The following is an 18316-nucleotide window of genomic DNA, read 5'->3' on the forward strand; positions in this document are numbered from 1 at the left end:
CCATCCACTCCTCCTACCCTCCATCCATCCTCCATCCACCCCTCCTTCCCTCCATCCATCCTTCATCCACCCCTCCTACCCTCCATCCTTCCTTCATCCACCCCTCCTTCCCTCCATCCATCCTTCATCCACTCCTCCTTCCCTCCATCCACCCCTCCTTCCCTCCATCCATCCTCCATCCACCCCTCCTTCCCTCCATCCATCCTTCATCCACCCCTCCTTCCCTCCATCCATCCTCCATCCACTCCTCCTACCCTCCATCCTTCATCCACCCCTCCTTCCCTCCATCCATCTTCCATCCACTCCTCCTACCCTCCATCCATCCTTCATCCACCCCTCCTTCCCTCCATCCATCCTTCATCCACTCCTCCTTCCCTCCATCCACCCCTCCTTCCCTCCATCCATCCTCCATCCACTCCTCCTACCCTCCATCCATCCTCCATCCACCACTCCTTCCCTCCATCCATCCTTCATCCACCCCTCCTACCCTCCATCCATCCTCCATCCACCCCTCCTTCCCTCCATCCATCCTCCATCCACCCCTCCTACCCTCCATCCATCCTCCATCCACCCCTCCTTCCCTCCATCCATCCTCCATCCGCTCCTCCTTCCCTCCATCCATCCTCCATCCACCCCTCCTTCCCTCCATCCATCCTCCATCCACTCCTCCTTCCCTCCATCCATCCTTCATCCACTCCTCCTTCCCTCCATCCATCCTTGCATTCACTCATCCATCATCCACCCCTCCTTCCCTCCATCCATCCTTCATCCACCCCTCCTTCCCTCCATCCATCCTTCATCCACTCCTCCTTCCCTCTATCCATCCTTGCATTCACTCATCCATCCATCATCCACCCCTCCTTCCCTCCATCCATCCTCCATCCACCCCTCCTTCCCTCCATCCATCCTCCATCCACCCCTCCTTCCCTCCATCCATCCTCCATCCACCCCTCCTTCCCTCCATCCATCCTCCATCCACCCCTCCTTCCCTCCATCCATCCTCCATCCACTCCTCCTTCCCTCCATCCATCCTTCATCCACTCCTCCTTCCCTCCATCCATCCTTGCATTCACTCATCCATCCTCCATCCACCCCTCCTTCCCTCCATCCATCCTCCATCCACCCCTCCTTCCCTCCATCCATCCTCCATCCACCCCTCCTTCCCTCCATCCATCCTCCATCCACTCCTCCTTCCCTCCATCCATCCTCCATCCACCCCTCCTTCCCTCCATCCATCCTCCATCCACCCCTCCTTCCCTCCATCCATCCTTCCTCCACTCCTCCTTCCCTCCATGCATCCTTGCATTCACTCATCCATCCTCCATCCACCCCTCCTACCCTCCATCCATCCTCCATCCACCCCTCCTTCCCTCCATCCATCCTCCATCCACCCCTCCTTCCCTCCATCCATCCTCCATCCACCCCTCCTTCCCTCCATCCATCCTCCATCCACCCCTCCTTCCCTCCATCCATCCTTCATCCACTCCTCCTTCCCTCCATCCATCCTTCATCCACTCCTCCTTCCCTCTATCCATCCTTGCATTCACTCATCCATCCTCCATCCACCCCTCCTTCCCTCGATCCATCCTCCATCCACCCCTCCTTCCCTCCATCCATCCTCCATCCACCCCTCCTTCCCTCCATCCATCCTCCATCCACCCCTCCTTCCCTCCATCCATCCTTCCTCCACTCCTCCTTCCCTCCATCCATCCTTGCATTCACTCATCCATCCATCATCCACCCCTCCTACCCTCCATCCATCCTCCATCCACCCCTCCTACCCTCCATCCATCCTCCATCCACCCCTCCTTCCCTCCATCCATCCTCCATCCACCCCTCCTTCCCTCCATCCATCCTCCATCCACCCCTCCTTCCCTCCATCCATCCTTCCTCCACTCCTTCTTCCCTCCATCCATCCTTGCATTCACTCATCCATCCATCATCCACCCCTCCTTCCCTCCATCCATCCTCCATCCACCCCTCCTTCCCTCCATCCATCCTCCATCCACCCCTCCTTCCCTCCATCCATCCTCCATCCACCCCTCCTTCCCTCCATCCATCCTCCATCCACCCCTCCTTCCCTCCATCCATCCTCCATCCACTCCTCCTTCCCTCCATCCATCCTTCATCCACTCCTCCTTCCCTCCATCCATCCTTGCATTCACTCATCCATCCATCATCCACCCCTCCTTCCCTCCATCCATCCTTCATCCACCCCTCCTTCCCTCCATCCATCCTTCATCCACCCCTCCTTCCCTCCATCCATCCTTCATCCACCCCTCCTTCCCTCCATCAATCCTTGCATTCACTCATCCATCCATCATCCACCCCTCCTACCCTCCGTCCATCCTTCATCCACTCCTCCTTCCCTCCATCCATCCTTGCATTCACTCATCCATCCATCATCCACCCCTCCTTCTCTCCATCCATCCTCCATCCACCCCTCCTTCCCTCCATCCATCCTTGCATTCACTCATCCATCCATCATCCACCCCTCCTTCCCTCCATCCATCCTCCATCCACCCCTCCTTCCCTCCATCCATCCTCCATCCACCCCTCCTTCCCTCCATCCATCCTCCATCCACCCCTCCTTCCCTCCATCCATCCTCCATCCACTCCTCCTTCCCTCCATCCATCCTTCATCCACTCCTCCTTCCCTCCATCCACCCCTCCTTCCCTCCATCCACCCCTCCTTCCCTCCATCCACCATCCACCACCCACCTGCCCTTCCTTCCTTCCATCCTTCTGTCCACTCCTCCGTCCTTCCATCCATCCATCCATCCATTCTCCCATATATCCACCCACCCACGCATGTGCCAGGCATGGTGCTAGGGGTGGGGAAAGAATGCAGTGACTTGGGCCTACAGGGATGTGAAACCAGAGGCCCCACGAGACTCGGGACGTGGATAGGGTGGGATGGACCCAGGAAGGTGGTTTGAGAGTCAGGGAGCACCTCACTCTCCTGAAACCACCACGCGGGTTCTGCCGTCCTCTGACTGGACAAAGACAGGAGGTTGTTTTCAGGAGAGGGTGACAGTCGGGCCTAGGGATGCCAGGCCCTCGTGAGTGTGTGTCAGATCAAAGGGGCGCTAAGCAAAAGCTTGTCCGCAGGCAGTCAGGACCCTCCCTGCAGGGAACAACCCGCTCTGAGGAGCCGGAGCAGAGACCCACGTGCTACAGGCTTCACCAGACGCCCAACAGCGACAACCACACTCCGCGCCTGACCATGCCGCTCCCCGGCACCACACCGAGCGTCGCCAGACATTTGCGGAATCCACCAGCACGAAACAGTGGATCCTCCAACATGGGCTCAGGAGAAACAGCCTGAGCCGCGGACGAAACAGGACCAGAAAGGACTCGGCGCCACCTTGCAGGGCTGTGGGAGGGGCTCACGGGAGCAAGGATGAGGCATCAGGAAGAATCCCTGGAGCTCAAAAACTGATGGAAAGGGCGCAAGAAGCAGGATGAGAGGGGGGACACGGAGCGCAGAGACCAGCGAGAGACCCGGGTGAGTCTCCAAAGACGTGATTCGGGACAACCTGGCGCGGAGGCGCTGGCCCTACTCATGCCCACTGGGACCAGCATGTGGCGGGGGAGGAGCCAAGGCGTCCTCGGCACAGAGAAGGTCCCAGCAGCTCTGAGAAAGGGCAAGGCGCTTCCCACCAGGACCAAAGGCTGGAAACGGTGCCTCTCAAAGCAGCGGTGGCAGCAGCTCCCAGCCCTCCCTCACGGTGGCACCTGCGGGGACATCTCAGCCCTGAAGGTGCCAGCAGGAAGGTCCCAGGATGTCCTCCTGTGGTCACTGGAGCCTGTGCTCCCAACAGCGGAGGGGTGGACCTGGCAGGGGCACCTGGGGCCCAGCACGGGCGCAGCTGTCTGCAGGGCCTGGGTGCCCTGACCAGCCCCGCCCCACAGGACTCAGAGGAGTCCCCTCCCAGACCCCATGTGAAGGGGCAGCAGTATTCCAGACCCTCCAGCCTGTCCTTGGACCTTCCCAAGTCCGTCCCCTTGTACCCGCAGCCGCGGCTGTGGGTCTACAATGGGGCCCCCACCCCACACTGAGCCAGTCAGTGGGGACCCGAGGATAACGTCTGGGAAGGACATTGGGACGTGGGGTCTCACTGGGAAGGAAGGACTCCTGGAGGCCCTGGGCACAGGGCTCCCAAGGGCCCAGTGGGTGCTGGCCACAGACCGCCACGGGGGGGTAATGACAGTGGGGCCTGGGCAGGAAGCTCAGTCCTGGGACCCTGGGACCCTGAACCCCAGCCCCACAGGTCACCCACCATCCAATGCCCAGGGCCGGGTCATCCAGCAGGACACGGAGGATGTAGAGCAGGCAGGTGAGCAGCTTCAGGGAGAAGTTGAACAGCCGGATCCGCAGGCCTGGGGGGAGGGGAGCCCTCAGGGGCAGGCGGACTGCCCAGCCCAGCCTGTTGTCGGTTGCGTGGACATCGTGGCCCTCAGGGCCGGGGAGCGCAGTGGTCTCAGGCAGGGTGAAGCCGAGATGGGGCACCCCTGTGCCCCTCCCTGTGGCCCCACCCTCCACCCTGCCCATGGACGTGCCCCCCGCCCCACCCCGGCCCCGCGCCCCAGGGCCCCACTCACTGGATCTCTGGTTTTTGATGAAGAACAGCTTGAGCCGCTCCTTGAAGGTGTTCTCGTTGACGTAGAACTCCACCTGCACCCTGCGGGGGAGCGCGCCATGGGGTCCCGCTGAACCCGACGCCTCCTGAACTGCAGGCCGAGGACAAGCCCCAGCAGGGCCTCGGCTCCCCCAACGTCCTCGGCCGCCTCCCCAGAAGACGGCACTTTTGCAGCCGTGTCCTCCAGAAGCTTCCTCCCGGCACCCCGGGACCCACTGGCCGCCACCTGCTCAGCGTCCAGGGCCCTCCAGGCTCCAAGAAGGCTCTGGGCTGTGGCCAGGACGTCAACAGCCCCTGTCACCCCCAGTACGGGGCTCAGGACACAGCAAGCCCTCAAAACACAGAGCGTGATCCGTGTCAGGACGTCTAGAAGCTGGTCCGTCACTTTGTCCTGAGACCACCACTCACTGCGGACTTCGGGCAGACAGGCCTGCCCTCAGGCACCCCGGAGCCCCCCACGGCGGCACTGCTCCTGGGTTCCCCCCACATCCCCAGCCCCGCTCGGCCTGCAGAGGTCTTGAGACCACAGTGGACACAGCAGCAGTCGCCAAGGTGCCGGGTGGGGAGGCCCCGCCACCCGCCCTGGGAAGGGCCGTGTGGTGGCCTGGAGGAACTCACGGCCTGGAAGTGGCCGGGCCACTGCCCCCCATGCCCAGCCTCGGACACAAGGCCTCCCGCGCCCGCCGAGCCGGAATGCCGGGCCAGCACCGAGCCTGCCACCGAGATGAGGACGCCCAGGCTGCTGTGTGGCCGGGGTGTGAGTGACCCGGAGCCAGGGCTCCTGCGCCAAGCATGGCCGTCTCTGGGATGGGGAGCATGTGTCCCCTTAAATGGCCTGTGCCCCGGGGGTGCTGGACGGGCCTCCCTCAGGCACAACCTCTGCTCCCTGGCCAGCCGCCCGGCACTGCGCCCTGTGGCCTGCCTGACCCATTTCCCTCGGGAAGGCGCGGGGGACAGATGGGCGCGTCCAGGCGGCACTCGGCACACAGCCCTGGCCACAGCGCAGTGCAAGGGGCAGGTGGACGGGCACCCAAAGGCAGAGTCGTGCTGCCTGAGGACCCTGGAGGGCTGCACGGAGGAGGCTGCGCTCAGGCAGACGGGACTCGCTTTCCCCAGGGGGAGGTGAGGCCAACGCTGGCCCAGCTCCTGTCCCACCTCACCAGCCGCCTCACCTCTGTCCAAGAGGACGGGGGGCTCTGAACCCGGTCGTGGGCTGTGAGCATCCCCCTACCCTGAGCAGGCCCCGGCTCTCTTCACCCGAGTTTGAAAGTTTGACGCCACTGCCCGCGTGAGGAAGTGTCCTGACACCTCCCAAAGTGTCCGAAACACCCATCATCCCCTGGAGCACCTAACACCCAAGGTACGGGACGGAGGCCCTGTCCTGGGGACCGAGGGAGGCGTCTGGGTCAAGCCCCAGCACCTGCCCCCGGCCCCACAGCCAGGACAAGGTGGCCAGGGGCCTCCCCCACGCTGCGGGCCAGGCTCGGGCCACCGGACTCCCTGGAACCCTGGGCCGGGTAGCAGGACGAGCCCCCCAGACCAGCGGGGCCCAGATGGGTGCTGGCGGTCGGTGCACCCCATCTCCTGCCGGGATCCCTCCTCCTGCCTCAGCTCACCCGCACCCGAGTCCCACCCTCCTCCATGCGTGGTGCCCAGGGCCGTACGAGGGTCTCTTTCGGGGGCTTCTCCGGCGCCCTTCCCTCTGAAGGGGGCTCAGACGCCAAGCTCGGGTCAGGGTGTGTGGTCTGGCCTGGGGGGCCGGGGCAGGGCGGGGTGAGGGGAGGTACCTGAGCCCAGGCCTCCTGCAGGGCTCCCTCCCCTCCCCGCCGGGGGTCCCCAGAGGCCACTGTGTCCTAAGAACACCTCAGGCTGGGGATGGGCTCAGTGGCACGTCCCGAGAGGGGACACAGCGCGGTGCGCGGCCCTGGCTGGACACAGAGCCGCCGCAGACAAGGGCTCCTGGGCCGACGGGCAGGGCCGGGACACCCAGTTCCCACGAGTCCTCGCTCTGCCAGTTCATTCGTGTGTCCCTGTGATACAGAGGGAGTCTCCACAGACGCCATCTGCCTGGGAACTACGATGACAACTTTCACAGCCACCTGTCCCAGCACCAGTGGGCGCCAGCACCGCGGGGCAGAGGCCCGTCCGTGGCAGGATCTGCATCCTGGCCCAGCGGGAGGGCCGGGTACCCCCGGGGGCCCCGCCGCCTGCAGCCCACGGCCAGGGGCCCGGGAACGAGGCTAACAGCACACGTGGGCAGGCCTGGCCACGGCCGGGAGGCCGCGGGAGCTCGGGCCTCAGATGGCACCAAGTGCACCGGGGTCAGGCCGTGATCCCTGAGGACTCAGCAGGCCAAGCCCCGGCCCCGGCCCTGGGGGGCCTGTCCTCGGGACCACGGTGAGTGGTTGACACCTGGCTCTGTGAGGACCCGGAGGCTGTGGGGTGCCCCCCGCCAGCTCTGCTGCAGGGCCCTGCCAGCCCCCACTGCAGGGAGAGAACGAGGCCTGTGGCTCCCTGGGGTGCCCGGTGGGTCCGAGGAAGTGCCGGGTCTGGGGGCCCTGGTACCCCCGTGGGACAGCAGAGGGGACGGACCCAGGCAGCAGCTCCGCCCCATCCCCCGAGGCTTGTGTCGGAGCCCGGCCTGGGACCCTCCGGCAGCCGTGCCCACCGGTGCCCATGCCCGGGGGTGCCTGAGGAGGCCCCACCCCCCCCGGGGCCTCTGAGGAGAGCCCCGGCCGCCCCAAGACAAACAGGCCAGGCAGAGGCCGAGTGGCCGCAGCCGTCCCCACAGACCGGGCCGGCCAGGGCACTCCTGGCCGGTGGCCCCACACAGATGGGCTGTGCCGGAAGCTCTGAATGCAGCGTGAGGCGCCCAGCCCAGGGGAGCGGGCCAGGCACACGACCGCGGTGCCACCGCCCGGCCCCGACAGCCCTGCACTCACATGGGGCCGAGGTCAGGCGCTGTGCACGGCCCCTCCGCAGGTGCCGGGGGGCTGCTCACAGGCCTCGCTCACAGCGCTGGGCCGGCAGGAAAGGCGGGGCCCAGGCCGGGCGCCAACCCTGAGCCCGGCTATTCTGAGCCTGGCAGAGTGTGTGACCAGCGAGGAGCCTGGAAAGGGCAGACACGTGTCCCGGGCCCCTCCCCGCCTTGCTCTAACATCCTCGGGCCTCTGGGGCTGCCCACACTGGGCCACGGCCGGGCTCGGGGCTGGTCGCTGAGCCCTGCTGGGCCTCGGAGGGTCTGGAGCCATCTGCTCTGACCAGTGACATCGCTGCGGCCACACAGACTACAGCCTCACCCCCAGGGCGCCACTGACCCGTCCATTTCCCCCCCGGCTTTGAGACCCCGATCCTCGGGAGCCCAGGGTGGGGCTGGGGGGCCCACCTTCTCTCTGGAGCCCATTATGCACGCGCCCCGGGCCCTGGGCCGGGCAGACGGAGGCCCAGGCTGTGGCCCCAGCCTCCTGGCCTCCAGGGCTCCTGTGGGATGGTGACAGGCCCCGGTATGGCACCTGGAGGGGGCCTGGGGTGGTTGCCGCTGCCGACTGCGTCAATTAACGGAAGCAGCAGCCGCGTGGAGGCCGCAGGCAACAGGCCAGGCAGCGTCTGCCTTGGTGGCACACGGAGCCTCGCTCCAATTGACCGGATCTCAGAGGAAGCCGGGAGCCGGTGGCAGAGCCCCAGGCACTCACAGCGGGACGGGCACAGCCTCCGGGAGCCCCGCCGCCTCCTGGGAGGGCCAAGGCTGGGGCCCCAGCGGCCAGCTGCGTGCCTGTCCCTGTCAGCACTGCGGCGGGGTCCCGGCTCCCGCCCTCCAGCTGCTCGCGAGGGCCAAGGACACCACGGCAGGGGACCCTGTTTCCTCCTCCAGGAGCCCCTGAGGGGCACTGCCGTCCACTGCCGTCCTGTCCACACTCAGCACACGCAACACAGAGGCACCTCGGGTCCTCCAGGGCTGTGAGGACACTGGCCTGTCACCGGGAGCCCCTGCCCTGCCCGGCACTTACTGAGACACGGAGGACTGCGGGCTGAGCTCTTCCACGGGAGGCCTGGGGACACAGTGGACGCGTCAGTGCGGAAGTGGCCGACAGCGGCTGGGCTGCAGGGCCGGGCGGGCACAGACATGCAGGGAGGCGCAGGGAGGCTCCGGCAGGGTCCGAGGGAAGCAGGGTGCCTGTGCCCCCACACCCCCGACTTGTGGCGCCCCGGGCACGGCGGGTGGCGGCCTGAGAAAGCAGCGCGGCCTGTCCGGGCACACACCCCTCCTGCGCCTGGGCCAAAGCAGGTGACAGCCGTGCCTGAGGCCAGGGCCACCCGCCTGCAGCCGAGCAGTGACACCCAGGAGCGTGTGCTCTGACGCTGCCGGCACACAGCCTGCCCCAGGCCCCGCGTGGCCCCAGCACCCAGAGGAGCCGAGGGCAGCGGCGCAGTCCCAGCGGGTACCGTGAGCTGGAGGCCAGGCGGGCTCAGGGGCTGCCCCGGCTCCTGCTCCGAGAGGCTGCCGGCTTCTCCCCGGCCTACACCCAAGCTGGGGCGCGGTGCCTGCCAGCCCTGCCCCAGGCCTCTAGTGACGGGACCGGCCAGGTCGGGGAGCGATGCCACTCCAGGCCGCCCGGGCAGCCTGGCCTTGGCTCGTCCCAGTCTGGCTGGCAGGCGGCTGGCAGGAGGGTGTGGCCTGCCCTGGGCAGGAAGCTGGGTGGGGGCCGGGGGGAGCCGAGGGCTCTGGAGGACCAGCCTGTGCAGGGGCTGGGCAGGGTGGGCTCCAGAGGGTCTTTGCCTGCTCTGATCATGCGGGGCCAGCTTCTCTTCAAAGGACTTCACAGGGTCTTCTCTCTTTTAATCCTCAAAGGAACCACTTCCCAGAAAACGAAACAGAGGTTCAGAGAGGACCACTGCCTTGTCAAGGCTACATAGGCAGGAAAGAGGGAGCTGGCCTGCAGAGCGGGGTCAGCCTCCCACACAGCCTGGGGCACAGGCACACGCTCCCTGCCAGTCTCGGGCAGGCCCTCTGGGCGGGAGAGGCAGAGGCCGGACACATGGTGGGAGGGCCAAGCCCTGGCCAGGGCAGCAGCGCACGCAGCACAGAGGAGCCCAGGCTTAGCTGGGCCTGAGCCGTGGGGACACCGGGAGCTGCTGGCAGACCCTGCGTTCTGCCTGCCTCAGGTCCCCTCTGCTGCCCCGGCGCTGCCCTAAGCTCCAGCTGGGGCTGGCGGGGCCGTGGTGAGGCCAGGCCGTGGTGAGGCCAGGCCGTGGGACACAGACACAGCCCGTGTGGCTGGGCTACCTGGTCCTCCCTGTCACTCAGCCAACTGCACACAGGGCAGCGCCTCGGGCGAGGAGGGCAAGTCCTCCCTCCTGACCGCACCCCTCCCGGTCCAGACACAGCTCTGCCTGCTCGCCTGTCACTCTGCCTGTCACCTGCCTGTCCGGGCTGCGGGCGTAGAGGAAGGCCCTGCCGTCCCCCTCGCACAGCCTGAGGCCAGGTGGAGGGTCCTGCCTGGTCCTCCCTGGCTGTCCATGGGCAAAGGGGCGTGGCCGTTTCTGGCCTGCACAGACCGGCTGAGGACCTGAGCCCGTCACCAGGAAGACCCTGTCAGGTGAGCTCAGAGTGAGGAGGGAGGGGAGGGAGCTGGGCCCCCCTCCAGGGCGTCCAGACCCAAGAGGGTCCGGCAGGCCCGACTCTCGGCTCCCATTGGGCCTGTCCCAGCACTTGGCAGCCGGGAGCCACTCAGCGCCCTGACATGGTGGGCGGGAGCCCTGGAGCCCTCCCTCCCCCCACTGCGGGCCAGCTGCCAACACAGGTGACCCGGCCACAGACGCTGTGGGGAAGCTGCAGGGAAGGTGCCGTGTCCTGGGAGCTGGGGGGAGGGGAGGGGAAGGGCGGGGTGGGGCAGGGCCACCGGATGTCCCAGAGGCAGTTTCCCCAGGAGACCTGGGGTATCCTCCTCCCCTACACCCGGGAACCCCAAGTCCCACGAGAAGCTTCGGAGGAGGGTTCCGTGCTCAGGTGGTTTGGGAACTTCCACACGCCACGCAGATCTCTGAGCGTTCCAATCTCAGCAGGGCCACATGCAGCACCTACTTTGTGCTGAATCGTGTCCCCCGAAACCCACACATTGAGGCCCTAACTCCCAGGACCTGATCCCGTCTGACCAGGGCCTTGCAAGGAGAGGGGATCAGGACACCGACAGGCACGGGGGCGGCCTGCGAGGACGAGGACACGGGGAGCCAGCCACGCCCACCCTTCACCCGGGACCTCCAGCCCCGCTCGCGGGAGAATCAGCCTCTGCTGCCCGTGCCCGCCCGGCGCTTTGCCGCGGCCCCGCAGACTCACTCACACTTCGCAAGGGGCCCGCGGCCCCCAGGGGTCAGGACGCCCTGCACGCGCGTGTGGCCACTCGCTGTGCACGTCCTGGTCCAGGCCAAAGCAGCCACCAAGACGGGTGTGTCCCGGAGGGGACGGGAGCCTCCAGGCCGGGGCAGGAGGCCCAGCAGGGGGCAAATGAGTGGGTGCACCTGGAGACAGATGCCCGCTCAGGAGAGGCGCCACGTGGGGGAAGAGCCACTGAGGTGAGCACCGCGGCTCAGGCTCAGGCCGCAGGGCTGGGGAGGTCACGCCGAGGGGCCAGCGAGGGCTGCGGCGGAGCGCGGTGGGCAGCGGGTGGGCGCTGCGCAGAGGCGGCGGCCGAGTGGCAGGGGCTCCTTCGGCGGGGACTCAGGGCACATGCTTGGGAGGCAGCAGGAAGGGACTCCCTGGGACAGGGAGCGGCAGAGGCCAGGCGTGGGTGCAGGGACCATGTCCTGAGCGCAGTGCGGGGCCCTGTCAGATGTCAGGCTGGGAGACCCCGCCGGGGAGGCTGAGGCCACCTAGGCCCAGGGCCGGTGGGGGCAGGGCCTGCACGCTGGCAGCTCAGTGGTGCCCGTCCCACAAGGGGCTCTTCAACCCCACCCAGGTCACGTTCCTGACCACCCCACCCTCCCTCCCTTGCTCACGCGGGAGACGGGGGATGGGGAAGGCCCGGGGCAGGGGTGGCTCCCCCCACCACCTGTGGCCAGTCCTTGGGGACACTAGAGACCCCTCCCCCCACCACCTGTGGCCCAGCTGGAGGCCAGGGGAGCCCTGACCCAGCCGGCCCCTGAGGTGGCTCAGGCAAGCAGGATGGGGCGGCTGCAGGCCGCCTCCCTGCTCTGGTCTTGGCCAGAACCTCGTCAGACCCACGTACACAAAGAGCTAATCTGCCAAGTCCTCCCCTGCTCAGGAACCTTCACTGGCTCCCTATTGCTCCCTGCAGTGCGCACCTAACACTCAGAAGAGGTTCTGCCCCGGGGGCAGCCCCAGCCCCACCATGCAGACGGCTCCCTCGTCTCTGCTCTGCAGAAGGACGCTGGCAAGGGCTGCTGGGGGACAGGGTGAGGCCACCCACATGAAGGGGTCAGCACAGGCAGTGGCCCACAGGGCTAGGAGTGAGCATGGAGCGGGCTTCCTGGAGGAGGTGGCCTTGGGCTGCACTGGGGCCTCAGAGGCAGCTGGGCCGAGCCCGTCATTCACCCTGTGGGCCCTGCAGGAACCGGGGTTCCAGGCCGGCTGTCAGTGGAGCTTCCGGGATCACTGGCCTCTCTGTCCAGGGGGCACAGGGACAGGAGAGGGGTCCATCCCCAGGGCGGGGCCGGCACTTGCCCAGCTGCTGTGCATCAGTGCCGGGGCCGCGCGAGGCGCTTGGCTGTAGCCGGGACAGCCTCGCACAGTGGGAATGCGGCTGGGCAGCAGCCCCCCCGGGGGGCCATGAGGAGCCAGTGTGGGGTGCGGGGAGGGGCCTGGACAGCATGGTCGGGTGTGGGATGGGGGAGGCTCAGGCACCCTTGGCCCTGCCATCTGCCGGGCCCGGGCTCGCCAGCCCTGCCCACGCTGCCCCCCCAGGCCTGGCCTCGCTGCCCCTCTGCCTGGAAGGCCCTGCCCACGTCCCCATGGCCGGGGCCGGCGCCCCAGGAGGGCCCGCACTCCCACTGGGCCGGGCGTGCACCTCTCCTCGCAGGCAGCCTGCGCCCACGGCCCTGCCCACACCAGGCCGGTCTGATTCATCTGCACCCCCACGGCATTAGCACGGCTCCCGCACGGGGGTGCTGGCTGGGGCGCACTGCGGACCAGGCCTCCATGTTCTCATCTGGGAAATGGGGGTGCTGCGCCCCACCTCGAGCTGACGGGCCCAAGAGGAGCGGGCACCGCCCACCTGCCCAGGTGGGCTCCCTCCCTGGGCAGGCCTACTGCGCGCTGTGGCCACAGGCACTGGGCACCCAGGCCTGCCCCCCACGGGCTGCCCTGAGCCTGAGCCCCACTGTCCAGCCCGGGTCTGCCGAGCTGCCCCGAGTGCCCTGACCCTCCTGGGCCTCCACGGCTCACCCCTGGAGTGGGGCCGGCCCTGCCTCCCCAGGCGGAACAGACAGGAGTGGCGCCGTGGGACAGGGCTCGGCGGGTCCACTTCCTCTCCCCGCAGTCTTACCTGGAGACCCGCCGTGCTCACGTGAGTCCCGCAGGCTCCCAGGCTGGCCGGGGGTCGGGACGCAGCGCGGTGGGGCCCGGAAGGGGAGACCTCGCCGCCCCCTCCCCCACCCGGCTGCAGGCAGGCGGCAGGTGCGGCGAGCGCCAGCGCAAGCGGGTGCGCGGGAAGCCAAGCAGCCCCAGGCCCGCAGCCCCTACCTCTGGCCCATGTCGCTGCCCACAGAGCCCCCGCCGCGGGCGGGCAGCAGCGGGCTGAGCCCATGCGGCTCCTCGGGGGCCGCGGCGCCGGCAGGGGTGCCCCCCGGGCCCGCCTTGCCCTCGGACGGTGAGCGCGGCAGCTTGGCCCGAGCCATTCTGCGGGAGCCTTGGCGGCGGCGGCGGGAGGCGAGGGGGGCGGCGCCAGGCGGAACCATCGCCCCGCCCTCCCCGCCCTCCCCGCCGCAGTGGCACGGCCAGGCCCGCCTGCCCCCGCCCCTGCCAGGGCGCCCCCATCCAGGAGGGATGCCAGCACCCCGCGGTCCTGCAGCTGCTTTGGCAGAAGTCAAGTAACGGCAATGACAATCACCATGGGGGGCGGGGAGGGGCCAGGAGCAGGGACTGCAGGGGGCCAGCCGTCCCCTCCTGGCCACAGCCCTGCCTGCCCTGCAGCCCTCACCCCTGCGGCAGGTGGGACGCTGCGGGTCTGTGCTGCTCCTCCTCCGCGGGCGCTCAGGGTCCTCACCCCACGTCCCACCCCAAAGCTGTCAGGGCACAGCCCACAGGGCACTGCCTGACCGGTGCGCGCATGCCCATCTGGGCCCCGGGCGCCCGATCCCACTGTGCCCAGGGGGTGCCAGTCTGCACCAGGTGCCCGGCCACGGCCTGTGCTCCGGGGGGGGGGGGTCCCCGCAGCCCTCAGCAGGCGGCAGGGACTCTTGTCCTGTCGCGAAGTGGGGACTGAGGTGCTGGGAGGGAGGGGCTTCCCCAGGGGCCGACACAGGAGGGAACAGAGCCAGGATTCGAACGCAGGACCCGCAGACCTGGCTCAGCTGCCATGGCCACATTATGTGGCCCTTCTAGCCCAGTCCCTTCCATCACACAGATGGGGCTCCAGGTGACCCACCCAGGTGACGGGCAGGTCACAGCTGGCAGGTGTTGGTGTTGGGGGTCTGGCTGCCCGGAAGCCCTGCTCGGAGGGGCAGGAGGCCCTGAGGCCAGCCCTGGGCCCCAGCTCGGGGTACACGGAGCAACGTGGCCTGACGTGTCCAGCATGTCCTGCTGCAAGGCGTGGACAGCCTGGAGCCCGACCGCTCACGGGGGAGGCGGCCTGGGAGCCCAGGAAAAGCGAGGAGGCCCTTTTACGGAACACACAGTCCATGCGGGGACCGCCCCAGGGGAGGGCCGGGTGCATCCAAGGTGTGTCCTGAAGGTGAGTTGGCCAGGCCACCTGGGGAACCAGGTGGGGAGGAAGTGGGGGTGGTGACGCCAGACGGGAAGATGGAGCAGCAGGCAGGGCAATGACGACACCCACTTTGGACATTCCCAGAGTGACTGCCAGGCCATGCTTTGGCGGGGGGCACCCACACCTGGTGTTCTGAGGGGCTGTCAGGCTGGAGGGGGCCTCTCTGGGCCCCCAGTTCGGCAGTAGGGTCTGAAGCCCTGAGCAGCTGGGGTCACCTCAGAGGAGTGGTGCAGCCTGATGCCAGCCCAGAGCGGGGGAGGACGGCAGGCCCGGCAGTGTGATGTCCGCAGGAGCGTGGGGGAGTGGGGACAGCCACGGGGACAGGTGTAACACCCATAGGTGTGCGCGTAGATTGGGGACAGGTGTAACATCTAGAGGTGTGCGCATAGATTGGGGACAGGTGTAACATCCATAGGTGTGCGTGTAGATTGGGGACAGGTGTAACATCCATAGGTGGGTGCGTAGATTGGGGACAGGTGTAACATCTATAGGTGTGTGCGTGGGTTGGGGACAGGTGTAACGTCTATAGGTCTGAGCATAGGTTGCGCAGGTGTGGGGGCTGCCCCAGGAGCCCCCGGAACCTGGGGCGACAACCAGACGTAGTGAAGCCAGTAATGACTCAGGCGGCAGCCAGCAAGGAGGGTGGGGGCTGTGGTCCTCCCAGAAGGCATCTGGGAGCACAGAGAGAGGTGTGGGGGTCCGCTCCCCACCCTGCTCCCACCCCAAGTCCAAACTGGGATGTCCACGGGGTCCTGGGGGTCCCACCCACAGCCCTATTGGGGGAGGCACCCTGACCTTCACCTCTGGCTGGGGCGACCCCAGCGCGACCCTCAGGACAAGGCAAGACCTCTTGGCTGTCCCTGGGAGGGGAAGGGCATGGAGCCCCGGGCACCCCAGCCTAGCAGGGAGCACCCTGGGCACGGACACCCCACGGACCTCAGTGGCCAGGGCAGAGCCCGGGCCTGTGACACTCGCACCCCCCCCACCTGGCTCCCGGGCTGCAGGCGGGGGCTGGGCACGGCTGGAGCACCCAGCCCCCCACCCCCCGAGGGAGGGAGGGCGATCACAGGCGGTCCGGCTGCCGCAGGGAGGAAGGAACCCTGACCACGCTGCATACGGGTTGCCTGGCAACATCATGTCCGGTGGAACCGGCCAACCACGAAGGCAAATCCTATGGGACCCTCTGGGACCTGGAGCATCAGCACCACAGCGACAGGCGGTGGGACGAGGGCCGGGCTGGGGGGGCGCGGGGTCGGTGTTTCCCAGGACCGAGCGGCAGGCGGGAGGGGGCAGTTCTGTGGGTGGCGATGGCTGCACCGTGGGAATGTCCTTAAGGACACGGAACCGAGCACTCAGGATTGGTGAAGATGGTAAATTCACGTTATGTATATTTTACCACAACTAAAATAAATAAATTTAAAAAAAAAGAAGGAAGAGGGGAAGGAAGAATGAGAGAAAAAAAAAGAGGGGGAGAGAATAGATTTTAACAGAGAACCCGCCAACGACAAAAGGGGAGCCCAGAGCCGAGGGCGACCCCCACGGGGGCTTCGGGCACCGCATGAACTTGGCAAGGACGAGGTTCTATGAACGGAGCCCTCAAAGGGGACAAAGTCTGTTCCTCCCCACAGACTGAGCTCCAGGAACCGGCGAGAGCCCACACACCCCAGCGGCTATCACCAAATGCGTCCAAACCACCAAGACAGCCCAGCGAGGCGGGCGCAGGCCAGGGCGGGACCGAGGGCTCCACCCGCAGGTGTCCCTGCCCCTGGGCAGAGGCCGCACCGGCTTTGAGCACTTACAATGTGTTCAGAGGTGTTTAGAGACAGAGCGGCAAAGCCAAGCCGACTGCCCTGAGCACCAGGAACACGGCACAGGAGCGCTTGGCCCAGAGGTTGCCCCGCTTGGCCGGGCTCCAAGGGCAAAGGAGGGTCCTCCGGGCTCAGCCAGGAACAGCAAGTCGCCCGTGAGGGGCGTGGTGCGCCGGCTTCAGGTTCTGCAGCGAATCAGCCACCACGGGACAGTCCCTGAGGATCACGTCCTCCAGGGAAAAGCGCTAAGACTCTTCCACCCAGCCAAGGCCTCACTCAGGGCGGCAGATACGGACGAGTCCTCCAGTGAGGACAGAATGTCGCACAGCTGCAGACGCCCCCTTGGGAACACGGCCACCGTCACCTCAACGTGAAACGCAGGCACCAAAAGAAACATCACAATCAGGAAGTCCGGGGTGGAAAAGCCACCGCGGGGGGACAGGCGGTCAGCGGGAAACCCCTTAGGTGCGTGCGGAGCACGTGCTAGATAATGACGCAAAGTAGGCGACGATTTTAAACCTCCTGGGTGGAGTAGAAGGTACCGTGGCTGCGAGCGTGGGCGCCTGGGGCTGCCGCGATCCCGGGTAGACGCCGCGAGCCTGACCCGTCCCTCGGGAAGAACATCCCCGGGCGGCGGCTCCCCGGGCGGCGGCTCCCCGGGCGGGACGCGGAAACCCCGCTCTGAGAGAGAACGAGGCGTCCAAGGGTGCAGAGCTGGCTGGCAGGGCCCCCGGCCAGGACAGGGACGCTGGTGCCACAGGGGGCGATGACTCAGAGGACATGTGTGGTTTCCTGAGGTGCTGAGACAAATGGCCACAGTTCAGCGGCTTGGAACACGCTTGTTATGGCGCAGGAAGGCAGAGGCCCCAGAACCCGGCACTGGCTCCTCCCGGCGGCTCCAGGGACATCGGCTTCTGCCCTCCCAGTGTCTGGGGCCACTACGTGCCTCGCTGTGGGGCGCTTCCTCCGTCTCCTCCCCCGACGGGGACTCAGCCCCTGTGTGGAGCTTGGGCCGACGCGGGTAAGACAGGCTCATCTCCCGTCTCTCGCCCCCTGCCACGGACGGCCACGTAGGCTCAGGTTTCTGGGATCAGGACGTAGACATCTCGGAGGGGCGTTGTTACTTAGCCCACCTCACCTGGTGAATCTGTCCCCTCCGAGGGTCACTCTGCAACACTCAGAGGAATCCAGGAAACCCACTTTGCAGCCGCTGCTCCGCGCTGCCTGCCCTGGTCACCGGCCATCCAGGAGCAAAGGCCGCGGGTGTTTCCGGCAGGAGCCGCGTTTTGGGCACACGGCTGCGCCTGCTGGCGGGGGCCGAGCGGCAGGCGGCCAATGCTGGTGGACGGAGAGCCCGGCGGGGCCAAAGTCCCCAGCTGCACAGTGGAAGGTCATGTGTCCACAAAGTGACAGGTCACCTTGAGGCAATGGGGGAGGTGACACCACCCAGTGGAGGGGTCAGGCTGCCAACACTACCCCAGGGGCCCATCAGGCCACCTCTAACGGGGCAACCAGGACTTGAGGCCACACGCAGCCCCAGTGGCACCTACCACGTTCCTCACCTACACTGAGCAGCCCCCGCACAAGCTGAACCACCAGAGAGGCCCCCAGACAGGTGCAGGTGGTGGGACATCCCGCGGGGCCAGAGGCCTGGCGTGTTAGCAACCCAGGCCGCGTCACAATCTGCCACCAACCTGGAAGCTCAAAGCAACACCCCGTTATTATCCCGTGGTTCTGCAGGCCGGAGTCCAGGCAGGGCTTAGCCGAGGGTCTTCTGAGGCCGAGCTCAAAGATCGGCAGGGCTGGGCTCTCAGCTGGAGCTCTGGGCGCATGGAATCCACGGAAATCCGGCAGGCGGGAGGGGCTGGGGGCCGGGTAAATTCACACCTAATGGGTACAGCGCGCACTATCCGAGTGACAGGCGCAG

General features: G+C 66.9%; 1 protein-coding gene across 6 annotated transcripts in view; it reads right to left on the reverse strand.

Annotated features, from left to right (window-relative positions):
* Window positions 1–18316, reverse strand: part of KCNT1 (potassium sodium-activated channel subfamily T member 1) — a 64088-nt gene that overhangs the window by 30465 nt on the left and 15307 nt on the right. For 5 of the 6 annotated variants that reach the window (XM_069477107.1, XM_069477106.1, XM_069477111.1 and 2 more), the window contains 2 exons: window positions 4606–4685; window positions 4284–4383 (listed from right to left, as the gene is read on the reverse strand). In XM_069477107.1, the coding sequence (XP_069333208.1) occupies window positions 4284–4383; window positions 4606–4685 (180 nt within the window). Of the gene's footprint in view, window positions 1–4283; window positions 4384–4605; window positions 4686–17527; window positions 17612–18316 lie in introns of those variants that run through there. The other variant, XM_069477114.1, reaches the window with a different exon arrangement.

This window comes from Eulemur rufifrons, chromosome 7 (genome assembly GCF_041146395.1).
Source record: "Eulemur rufifrons isolate Redbay chromosome 7, OSU_ERuf_1, whole genome shotgun sequence".
NCBI classification, from domain to species: domain Eukaryota; kingdom Metazoa; phylum Chordata; class Mammalia; order Primates; family Lemuridae; genus Eulemur; species Eulemur rufifrons.